This window comes from Eretmochelys imbricata, chromosome 2 (assembly GCF_965152235.1).
Source record: "Eretmochelys imbricata isolate rEreImb1 chromosome 2, rEreImb1.hap1, whole genome shotgun sequence".
NCBI lineage: Eukaryota > Metazoa > Chordata > Testudines > Cheloniidae > Eretmochelys > Eretmochelys imbricata.
Genome location: NC_135573.1, coordinates 241,429,564 through 241,442,098, shown reverse-complemented (window position 1 = coordinate 241,442,098; position 12,535 = coordinate 241,429,564). Strand labels below are relative to the sequence as shown.

Genomic DNA, 12,535 nt, shown 5'->3' with positions numbered 1-12,535 from the left:
AGCAGTGAAATAAAAATTCACAAGGCCTCTTATTGAGTTTAGTTTGCTGCTGCACCAACCTATGGAAAAGCCTAAGAAAGTGAAACTGACCAGATTTTACAAATTTCTCTTTTCTAATCTTTGTGAGCAGCAGAGCAAAGTGAAGCCAGCAATATCTCTTGTCAATTTCACTTGGTAGCTTGCTCAGGTGTTGAGCAGAGTATCAGGGGAGGAGGCAAGAGGCAAAGGCTGTCAGCATGCCAAAGCAACAGGGTTTTGCATTCCACCCTATAGCATGTTTGTATGTGGTTTCTTCCCTCTGTTATACAGGGACAGAGTCTACTCTCAAAACATGTTTTATATATATCTGTTGTGCAGTCTGTAACGTGTATGTGGAGGGAATGCTAATTACAAGATAAAACTTGGGTCTCCAGGTTTCCGTGTGATGTTGCATCAATACATTGTCCAGTAAAAGATTGTTTTGATGTATAGAAGTTGTCACTATCAAATATCTATCTGTTTAAACAAAATGTCACATAAATCCATGTTTGCAACACATCTTTGATGCAGTTTTAAAAAATTCAGTGTTCTTTAAATAATAATCATAACATTCTTCATAATGACAGGTTTCAGAGTAACAGCCGTGTTAGTCTGTATTCGCAAAAAGAAAGTTAGTCTCTAAGGTGCCACAAGTACTCCTTTTCATTCTTCATAATTTGGGTGAAAAACACAGGTTAACATGCCAACATTTTACTTGGGTTTCTATTTGGCTATGCAGTAGGTTTTTAAAAAAAAAAAAAAAGAGAGAGAGAAGGTTTTCACAAGTACAAGGAACAGGTAGGTTCAACTCCCATTTAAAGTTGATGGGAATTAAGCTACTAACCTCCACTTGTGCCTTTGAAAATCTCCCTGAAAAACATGTTTGTGGGGTGTGACCATAAAGCCCTTCGTGTCAGCTGGCAGGGAGGGTTACAAGAATATCCTAATCCTGGAATGTGCATTCTGGTTTACCAAAGAATATACTGACAGGTTTCAGAGTAACAGCCGTGTTAGTCTGTATTCTCAAAAAGAAAAGGAGTACTTGTGGCACCTTAGAGACTAACCAATTTATTTGAGCATAAGCTTTCGTGAGCTACAGCTCACTTCATCGGATGCATACTGTGGAAAATACAGAAGATGTTCTTATACATGTGTGTGTATATATGTATATGTGTGTGTGTGTGTGTGTGTGTATATATATATATATATATATATATAAGAACATCTTCTGTATTTTCCACAGTATGCATCCGATGAAGTGAGCTGTAGCTCACGAAAGCTTATGCTCAAATAAATTGGTTAGTCTCTAAGGTGCCACAAGTACTCCTTTTTTAAAGAATATACTGTGAGGTCGTAAATAAAAGCCATGGTCACACTAGTTCATATCCTCGTGAAATGTGTGTACCAATGCTATATGTAAGAAGTTATGTATCAGTGCTAAAAATATGTTTCTGAAATCCAAATTAAAGCAGAGTGGACAAACAGGTTTCTGCCCAGCAAAGGATGTTTATTCACTTGTCTCTGTTGGTCTACATGTAAATTAAGCATTGTAAGTTAACACAATAGGGAGTCATTTACATGCAAAGTCAGCAGGAGGATGTGAAGGCAGCAGGCTGGAGAATTAATTACAGGGGTAGGGAGGGGAGTTGTCCTGAGTCTGAGGGGCAAATGGTGAAACAGTATTGCCAACCCCAAATGTTCAAAAAGCATGAGTCAGGCTCACTAACAATCATGAGATTATGTACAAATATTAGATTTGGTGTTCTTTTTATTTGCCTTCTGCTTTTTGAGACTTGAAGGTGCACTGGGGTCACATTTTGAAGCTTTCTCCACGGCCATGAGGGCTAGAAACTTTTTTTTTTTAAAAAAAAAAAGAATGAAGGCTAAAATGATCACATATCCACTTGACTCTAGGACTTGGGCCTTTAAGGAAACAATTATCATGAGACTCAAAACAAAATCATGAGAGTTGGCAACATTAGGAATATAAGGGGAATGCAAGGAAGGAAGGGACACCTCTTTATCCTGCACCTAGGAAGTAATTGAGCAGTGCAATTACATCCATGAAAACAGGATCACAACCAGCCTTGGCTGAATTGTTGCAAAGGATATTTGGGGTGAGACTGTTAGCCTGTTAAGTTTAGTCTCTAGGGACCGTGTTATGATTTTGTTTTATATGTAACCCTTCTGTTTCCATTATCCTTACTCATGATCTCTTGATCTTTGATCATAAACTTATGTTTGGTTTCACTATATATGTATCTCACTGCTATGGTACTGTACAAGGAGCTGATTCTGAATTGAATCATTTAAGCTATTGTGTATACTATTCCCCTGAAGACGGTATATCTGAGTGTTTTGTGGACAAGGGGTTGAACACTACAGGGGAACGCTTCAGCCGGGCTCTGGGATTGGGGTGCACGTATTGTTAACCTGTAAGACGAAATAAGGGCTGGCAGAGCCCAGAGGAGCTCATTTGGGTGGATAAATGTCTGCAGGTGTGAGGGAGCTGACCCACAGTTAAGCACAAGCAAGTCTCCCTCTTGCTGGAGGTAACTTAGTGACTCACAATCCTGGGCACCTCGAGAACCATCACAGGGGACAGTTCCACTTCTGCCACACACGCTCTGTTCTTGAGCATAAAGGTGCCTGAGATCTCCAGAGCTGTCAGTGTGACACCTTTCCTGGTCATCTCTTTCTCTTGAATGCTAGAAATCATCAATAGAAATGTAAGACCAGAACCACGAATATTATGCATTTTCCTATAGATTCCTTGCTCCTACTGATCCCATTAGCAAAATTCCCATTGACTTGAATAGGAGCAGATGCAGAGTCATTATGTTAGTTCCTTCTAGATTTGTAACAGAGTTTGGCCTCCAAGTGAATTGTGCTGTGTGATGGGTAGAGTAATATTTTCTAATGCTGGAGTCTTAGCAGTTTTATATGTTTTATTTGTCACAGGTAAATGGAGTTGATTTAACCGGCAAAACCCAGGAGGAAGCTGTCTCCCTGCTGAGAAGCACTAAGATGGGAGGGACTGTGAGCCTTTTGATTTTCCGTCAGGAAGAAACATTCCATCCAAGGGAACTGGTGCGTAAAACAGAGAGCATCTAGGAGATTTTAGATTAATTTAAGCAAATGGTCTGGTCCTGATACCTGCTGGTAAATGTGTGTGACCAGAAATGAAGACAAGAAAATCAGTTTTTGTTATTCTCTGGTCATGTTAACTTTACATGAACGTTTTTTATTTTTTTTTTAGCTCTGGTCTTGGAATTGTATGTTCACTAGAATATGTGACTGGGAGTTTTAAAATCAGATTATGGTGGTGTTTTGGGGGACAGGAAATGCTTATTACAAACAAAACTATTGCATGGACTTTACTTGAATACATGAGACAAGTGGATTATTTCATACCTTTCACATTCACAAGTCTGTGTTTGAAAACTTACTGTTTGTCCTGCCACTTGATCAAAAAAATTTCCGAGCACTTAAAAGTAAGCCAGAATGGACTGTATGAATGCTATGGTACCAAAAGAGGAATTTGCAAGAAAAAAAGGTTATTATTTTAGTATAAAGCATCCCCTATGTGGTATTGGACCCCCATTGTTATTAATTTAGCAGGGTAATTCACAGAATGTATTCTGAATACTTTGAGTGAAATGAAACAATTATTGTTTATTACAACACTGGTTCAACTTGCAAAGTGTATACACATATTTCCTTGATTATTACCCATGATAACTTTTGTTATAAAAAGGTAGACTATGAATATAAACAGTATTATGTTTTATATTCAATTAAAGTGCTATGGTTATAAATATATAGCTATTAAAATAAATTGTTTGGATGCATTCTCATAAACAGGCAGAATAAGAGCAACTGCTGTCTTTTTTGGTGGGATGAACAAATTGTTTCATGTCTACAGGATTTTTAATATCTTGAATGCAGAAAGAATGCATTTTTATTTGGCATTTTAAAGCATTTAATATCAGTCCTTGCTCTGTCTTTTATCTTTGAAAACAGCATTTAACCCTAAAAAACTGTAGTGGTTGAGAAGGCTGCAAATGAGCTAAATTTGTTAGCCTAATTCTTTTGGAATGTGACTTCATGTACTGATATGTCATGGTTTCTGAAAGCTTTCCTTTAAAGACTGAATCAAATTGAATGGTATGGAAATCGCATACATGCTTCTGAATGGCTGGAAAGGTGAAAGCAATTGGTTTACAAGCTTCTGTGATGTAATTTTCACAATATTGATAACTTACAGTAAAGGTGAATGGAAATATTTTTGTGTGTTGTAAATAAACTCTTAGTAGCAAGAATATATCTTAATTTTGTATATATTATTTCTATATTAATCTTCCTGTTATAATACATAATGAATAGTAATGCATATAAAATCCTGTAAAGATTTAACTTCCTTATATCTAGAATAACCTAGAAGTACATGTTAACCGTAATATTTAATCAGTTTAATTTTAGTTTTATTGCGTATCTTTTGACATCACAAAGTGAATCAGCTCCTTTAAAAGAGCTGAGCCTCAGCAGCCTCGCTGCTGGTGCTGTGCTGATGCCACTCTCTGTGGTATTTTGACAGAGGTCAGTATAGCAGCATAGTCATGGCAGGTGGTAGATGGAGAAGTCTTTACTTACCTACATAATCAGAGGTCCAGATCATAAGCTGGTGTAAATTGCTCTAACTCCAATGGAGCTACAGCAAAATACACTATCTGAGATTCTAACCCGGAATGTCTGATGAATCCTGATTGCATAAAGATTTGTTCATTCACACCTTGACATGACCAAGTTCCAACTCTGCTCGGCTGGCAGCTGTCATGGGGCATAATGAAGAGCATGAGTAGAGAAGTGGTGGGGAGCTGCTGAACTGACACTTGTTCTGAAGTGGTGCTTTTCCGTCTGCTAGTAAGAAATAATAAAGACAATTTGTTTGAAAACTATTCATCATCTTGACTTTTATCAAAATTTCACATATAGAAGTTTTATATGGAAAAAAAAATCTAAACTGTGTCTGTTTGCCTTAATGATAAATGAATTTTTTACACATGGTCCAATGCAATACTTCGTCCTTTGTGTCCTCCCCACTTTCCCTCCATCTTTTCCATATTGCTTTATTATTTCTTACAAATAAATATTGTAAGTACATTTAATGAGCAATATATAAACAGAGTTTTCATGATATAAATACTCTGTAAACATTTACTTGATACGATCTTGTGCATAAAGCACCGGCCTGGGAGTTGTCTGCTGACAGGAGCTCAATATTACAGCCATTTACACTTTGGCTACACTTGTATGGCTAGTCATGGCAATAAAAAGTTCTTTAGATTTGATTTGGGGAATCAGGGGTTGTGGATTCTGCTTTCTGTATGACTTTTGACAACTTAGCCTGGATAAATTCATGGACGTTAAGTCCATTAATACCTATTAGCTAGAATGGGTAAGGAATGGTGTCCCTAGCCTCTGTTTGTAAGAGGGTGGAGTTGGATGGCAGGAGAGAGATCACTAGATCATTTTCTGTTAAGTTCACTCCCTCTGGGGCACCTGGCATTGGCCACTGTCGGTAGACAGAATACTGGGCTGGATGGACCTTTGGTGTGACCCAGTATAGCCATTCTTATGTTCTAAATTTGCCTTAGTACAAAACTTGACTACATCACAGGAGAGTTGTGAAGTTTAATGTCTTTAGAGCATGTTGAGATTGTTGGCTGGGAGGAGCTATGGAAGTGCACAGTATTATTTATATATAGGTAATTAAGGGAATGTTTAAGCAAAGACTGTCTTTGTTTACTGTAAAATCGTGTGCACATATGACTTGTGTTGTCATATGTGCACATGAGAGAGAATAATTATTCAGCACCAGCAGCATTGAAACCTGCACTTACGTTGGTCAGGATGCTCAGGCAAATAAAACACAAATGCAGGGAAGGAATTCCAAGTGCCAGGCTGCAACTTTATTAATTCTAACTGACGGTGGTGATAGAACTATCACACCCTTCCCCAAAATGCCAGGCATTTTCTTGGATCCACTGTGTTGATAAATGGCGTCATGCCACATAGCCAGTTAATATGGGTTAGTCCTCTTCAGCTTAACCAATAGGACACAGACTTCCTCTGAATTCTCTTGCCCTTCCCCAAGAGGAGAATGAGGATGCCTCCTTTGTGCCCAGTCCACAGAGGATGCAAATTATGTTACAGTTCTGAGAAAGTAGCTCTTTAGTGCAAGCTCTGGAGGCCTCAGGTTCAGTCCCCAGTTTCAGCCAAGATGGAGGCAGATACAGATTTAAGGTCTCTCCTCTGCCTTGTGAGGTAGTAGTTCCACCTGCATATCCTGAATCCCTTACTTATGTTTATCTCTGAGAGCTCACCCTTTCATTCTTTTATCATCATTGGACACTGGCTGCAAGTTGTAGCTCACTAGATGTTCACATAAAACTTCCTAACATTAAATTTCTATTCTTATTCCCAGTCCTTTTGGCCAAAAAACTGAGTATCCAGGATGCTGCAAGGAAGCCAGAAAACCCCAAATAAACTACCCCTAGCCAGCTTGCCGTTTTGGACTAGAGAGAAAAAATCCTACCAAATAAGGCATTTGGCTAGACCCAGAACATCCTGGAAACACAGCTCAGCGATACCTCAGCTGGACAGGGAGGGCTGAGCAGCAGTAGTGGCAAGATGGCCTGGGTGCCTGGGTGGGCCTGGGCCTGTAAGAACCAGTCGGTTCCCCAAACACACTTCCAAACTGGCCTATGGGGAAGAATGTTTTTCCCCTGAGGCCTGTACCCACGTGCACACTTAGGCTTAAGGAGAGGCTGATGGCAGTGGAAGGGGTCCGGTGTGGCTGAGCGTGAGTACTCCCTCTCCCCTCACGACCACAGGGTGTGGCCATTCCATTGCCAAACTCAAAGCCATGCTTCTGCTGAGAGAGGCGTGGGCCATTTTGACAGCAGATATTTCTTTAAAATGTTTGCACAAGATTGTCCAGGTTTGTACCATGTAAAGTGGCCTTAATTCAGCAAGGGGTGGTCAGCTGAGAACTCCCCCTGAGTAGGAGAAATCTCCTTTGGCATACAGGTAGTGTGGACAGCTGGGCTTTGTCCTGTGCCAACCACACCCTCATCACTCCTGGCAGAAATGGAGGGCACGGGGCTTGATAGGGGATGTGAATGTGGCTATGTTCCTAGGTCTGGTATAAGATTTGTGCCTGTGCAACTCTTACAGTGTGCCAGGGTCGGGTGGCTGTGGATCACAGAATCCAACCAGCTCCCTACACTCCCCCATCTCCGCGACATGCCAGAATTGAGACCCTTTCCCTCTGCTAATAGACAGTGAATGTCTTATGTAGCCATGTTCTTATTTATTTTCTTTTTTTACTTCCTTTAGAGTGCAGAACAAAGCCAGTCACAAATTGCAAAGGAAACGGTAAGAGCTTTGTCTTTTACATCTCAGAAGACTCGCAAAATATTTTAAAATTTATATGGCACTTTTCCATCAATTAAAGTTTTACAGACCCTCCTTTCACATTCTATACTGTAGATAGAAAAGGAGTACTTGTGGCACCTTAGAGACTAACCAATTTATTTGAGCATAAGCTTTCGTGAGCTACAGGTAAAGTGAGCTGTAGCTCACAAAAGCTTATGCTCAAATAAATTGGTTAGTCTCAAAGGTGCCACAAGTACTCCTTTTCTTTTTGCGAATACAGACTAACACGGCTGTTACTCTGTATACTGTAGATGGCTCTCTCTAGCCTTACATTTTAAACTTATTTTTATTATGTAATTTGCAATATTATTTGAAAGCTTCCTGGTCAGAAGACAGAAGCTAACAATTCAATAAACTGAGGATTTAGTCAGGATATTTTAAAGAATCATTATGTGATTTAAGTTGAAGTTAAGGCTGACATGTATCCTTATCTCAAGCCATTGTTTGTTGTTGCAAGTGATTTTTAAGGAATTGTGATGTAAGTTAAGGAAGTAGTAAGTTTTAGGAGGTTTGGATTGAGATCCCTTGGCAAAGTTGTGTACAGGGATTTCCATAGATCCATTGATACTCTCCAGGCAGAAATATCAGTCTCTTAATATTAAGAATACTAAAATATACTTAGTCATTTATTTCAAGAAATGCATCATCTTATGGAGTATTATTATAAAATAATACAATATATGCTTTTCATGTCTATAGTGTCTTTCCTACAAGTGATACCTCAAAAACTTTCATATAGGTAACACAGTTGCTAAGTTAAATAATAAATGAGAGCAGGGAGATATTAAGAGTTAGAGGCAAGGGAGAAGAGAGATTTGGCAGGATGTGAAGTAAGATGGGGAGTTGGTGAGATATAGAAAAGTTATTTAATGTGACAGGGGCGCCTTCCCAACAGGGTTGAGTTTAGGTGCAGAAAGAAAGTTGCGTCTAGGTGAGCAGAAGGAACAAGAAGAGGAGTAGAGAGTGCAAGTCCATGAGGTAGATTGGAACAAGTCTTTTAAAAGTAATCAAGTCAAGGCGGGCAATTTTTAATTGGATCTGAAATACATAATGGGGCAATAAAATTCTATAAAGATGGGCTTATTTTTGCATTTATTGGACACTTGAGAATTGGGCAGCAGCTTCCTCCATATGTTTGGCAACCTGAAACTTGAGGATGCCATGGAAAAGGTAGTTGTGGTAGTCAAAGGGAGAGATGGTTGAAGATGTATTCCTGGGTGGGAATAAAAACTGGACTCAATTTGGGAATTTAGAAGTGAGAATTTGTAATGGACAATGATCCTTCATTTTGCAAATGGTCTTTCTGCTGGAGTGATTGTGACCCAACAATATTTTATAACCATCACATACAGTATAATTTAGAGATTTCTACAAAAGCAATTTTCCCCAGCTGCAAATCAATAACACAGTCACTGGTTTATTTGTTTTTTAAATCTTGTTTGTTTTGACTGCTTCTCCCCACTCTCCTTCGTTCTGCCTTATTCCGTGTTTAGTTCTCCTGTCATTAGCTGTCTGGCCTTTCAGATTTGTACTCTTGCAGTTTCTGTTTTTGCACCCACTTCTGGTTCTTATGATGCTAGTTGTAAGTTTTGTGTCATGGAATTCACAGTAGAAGGCAGAGCGAAAATAGTAACAGTAAGAGCAGTGAAGATGCTGGATCTGTGTAGATCAGGAGAGAGAGGTGAAATACAAAAAATCTGCTCTTTTAGATTTAAAAACAAAACTGCCACAGTTATTCATGATAGTTTTGTATTATGTATATAATTTTAAGAAACCTGTTGAAATCACAAGCCAGGAATAGAACCTATATGTAGATATTAATATTGCAAAAACCTAAGGGCATTGTTCAATTCTGCATTACTCCAGATTTACACTGATGAAATTTCATTGGCTTCAATTTCATTGGAGTTATACCAGTGTACATGTAGAGAAGTGCAGTAGACAATCAGACCCTCCCAAATACTTGAAAATGAGTTTTTACTTCATTTTTCTTTAAGTATGAGTCCTTCCTTGCCAGCCAGTCCAGAAGAGTACATGACTTTAGATTTCCCTCACTTTCACAAGATTATAGGCTCTGATTATTCCCATAATAACAACAATCAAGAACTTCCCCAAGGCATTAACCCTGCAGCATCTAAATTTGCTCATCAGTCACCCACCAAGAAGTACACCTTCATTTCTATCTGCAACCAAGCCCCAGCTAAGCATAAGGTCTTACCTTCTGCTTCACTGATAAACAAGAAAGAAGCCAAATTACTTCCGAACCATAGGTCTTGCCTATATGACATTTTGAAACCTTGGTTTCATGTTCTACTAGCTGCACCACTTTGATGGCCAATAATGAAACAAAATGGAAGAGCTGCAACTGTTGCTCCACAGGATTGTTTTGAATGTAGGAGATTGACCTTGGTAAAAAAAACCTAGTAATTTGTCATTACATATCTGTTTTGAAGCATAATTAATCTTGTTATAGAGCATTGAAATAAACTGTTAATTATACTGTGTAAAACATCTGCCAATTAATTCCCCGTCCCCCTTCTCTTTGAAAGTTAATTGTGTTTGGGTATTATTTTGCATTTACAATTGTTTTCCTCTGTTTATTTTCCAAATTCAAACCTGCAAGTTACCTGCATGTCAGTGTACTGCTAGGAAAACAATAATTTCCAGCTACCTGAGAATTTTACATTAAAGAGAGTCATGGTCTCATGAAGCAGTTCTCAACCAGAGTTCCAGAACCCCTTGGGGGTCACGAGCAGGTTTCAGCGGGTCTGCCAAAATAAGCAAGAGAGGGGCCAGGGCAGAAAGACAAAGCCTGAGCCGCATCACCTGGGCTGAAGCCGAAGCCTGAGCAACTTAGCTTCGCAGGGCTGCCTGCGGCATGGGTCCCTTGGGCAGTAGTCCTGCTTGTTACCCCCTAATGCCGTCCCTGGCTTTTAATCTACTGGATATGCAGAAGAACAGTTGTTGTGGCACAGATGGGCTCTGGAATTTTTATCGCATGTTGGGGGAGGAGGGGCTCAGAAAGAAAAAGACCCTGGTCTAGTGGTCAGAGTCAGAGAATGAAAATTGGAACTCCTGGATTCCATTTCTTGACTCTTCCACTGGTTTACTTAGCAACAATGGGAAAATCACAGTCTCTCTGTACGCTTTTATATGTCTTTCTGTATTCCACATTTGTAAAATTGACATAAATGAACCTTACCTCCAAAATTGGGTGCTTGTGAGGTTTGATTAATACCTTGTTTCCTCAGGCCAGCTAAAATAGAAGGATGGTCTTGGGGTTAAGGCACTGGTTTGGTCGTCAGATCTGGGTTTGTATCCTGGCTCTGACAAAGACTTCCTCCATGAGTTTTTTGTGTGCAGTTTCCTATCTGTAAAAAGGGGATAATATTCCTTGCCTCAGATCGGTGTTGTAAGGAGAAATTCATAGATGTTTGTGAAGCACTCAAGTACTAAAACGATGGGGGAAAATATACCAGCAATTACCTAGAAAGACATGATTTGCTTTTAGTTGTGAAGAGTTCAGGAATGAAATGATTGATAGTTGAAAATTTATTGGAGAGCCGTCCTCTGAAAGGCACTGCAAGTGGTAAGCATTTTCATTAAAATATCAGTCATGGTTCTTTCCTTGATATCCTCTTGCTATGTCTTTAACATGGCACTGACCTTCTGTTCGTCTCTGGCCATTTGTCAGAGTATGTTTAAATTTGACTGCTTAATCTTTTGCATAAACCTGGAACATGGAATAGCTGAATACTTTTACATGATATTACTCCTGGGGGAATTCTGCGCCAAAAAATCCAAAATTCTGCGCCAAAAAAAATCCAAAATCCGCATATTTTATTTGTCAAAATAATGCAATATAATCACACCAGTTTCACTTATTTTGATAATTTACTTAAACTGCTGTACAGAAAAAAATCATAAAAACCAATACTCTGCATTCCAGTAATAATCCTGGATTTTCATTTAAATTACATTACTTTTATTTTGGTGTTTGGTGTTCTGTAAAGTAGATTTCGCTTTAAATTGCTCAGACTTTCACACATGAAAGTCGTACAGTTTTGCTAATCATTGTCCTGCATTTTTTTTAAATGGATAAGTAAAATAGATCACTAGCTGTAATCTAACCCCATTGTGCCTGTCTGACACAGGGGAAAAAAGGGAGAAAGCACATAGACCTTCCTAGGTGAGGATTCTGTTACTGTCATTTACAATAAGGTTCCTTTACACCACTCTGGCAAGGTAAAGGAGGCTTAGTTAACTAACAAAGGGAACCTTAGCAGCCTGCTTGCTTAGTTGTTGCATTTCTGCTCTGCCTCAGGAACAGAGCCTGCTTCACACAGACCTATGCCTCCAAGTCCAGGACGCAACAACAGCAAGCGGGAGGGACAGAGTGAGTGTCTCTCACTTGTTCACACACAGGCACATGCCCAGCCCCACCCTCTTAACATCTCTCCACAGACACATGCACGCTCAGCCTCCCTCCTCCCCCTTGTCGTGATCTTCTCTGCGGCTGGCTGCTCCCAACAGACACACCCAGGCTGATGCAGAAGTGGCATGTGTTCCCCACAGATTTCTTTGCTCCCCCATTTTTCTGCGGAGGAGCCATGAATTCTGCAGAAGTTATAAATTCTGCACCCCTGGAGGGGCGCAGAATCCCCCCTGGAGTAACACTGATATTTTGCCCAAGGGGAGAAGTATCAGTTCTCATCACTTCTTTTAGAGGTAATTCATACAGATCTTTAGTTTACATGGAAGCTTTGCCCTATGGAAGAAATAGAGCTGTCCTTTCACAAGGAGCATGAATTTCTTACAGGTGCTGAGCACCTATATTCCTCATTGAGTTCAACTGGAGCCATAGATGCTCGGCATGTTTGAAAATTGAGCCCATGCAGTATAGTTTTAACCTATATGCATATACTGAATAGTTTTAACCTATATGCATATACTGAGGACAGCACTGACATTTCATGTGGGATGTATTACCAGACGGGGAGAGGTTTGCCTGCTGATG

At 39.5% G+C, this 12,535-nt stretch overlaps 1 protein-coding gene across 7 annotated transcripts in view; it reads left to right on the top strand.

The window, feature by feature from the left end:
* PARD3 (par-3 family cell polarity regulator) overlaps positions 1-12,535 on the top strand; it is a 652,516-nt gene that overhangs the window by 415,150 nt on the left and 224,831 nt on the right. For 4 of the 7 annotated variants that reach the window (XM_077808300.1, XM_077808297.1, XM_077808299.1 and 1 more), the window contains 2 exons: positions 2,980-3,108; positions 7,420-7,458. In XM_077808300.1, coding sequence (XP_077664426.1) covers positions 2,980-3,108; positions 7,420-7,458 — 168 coding nt within the window. The remainder of the gene's footprint in view (positions 1-2,979; positions 3,109-7,419; positions 7,459-12,535) is intronic. The other 3 variants (XM_077808301.1, XM_077808302.1, XM_077808298.1) reach the window with 1 other exon arrangement.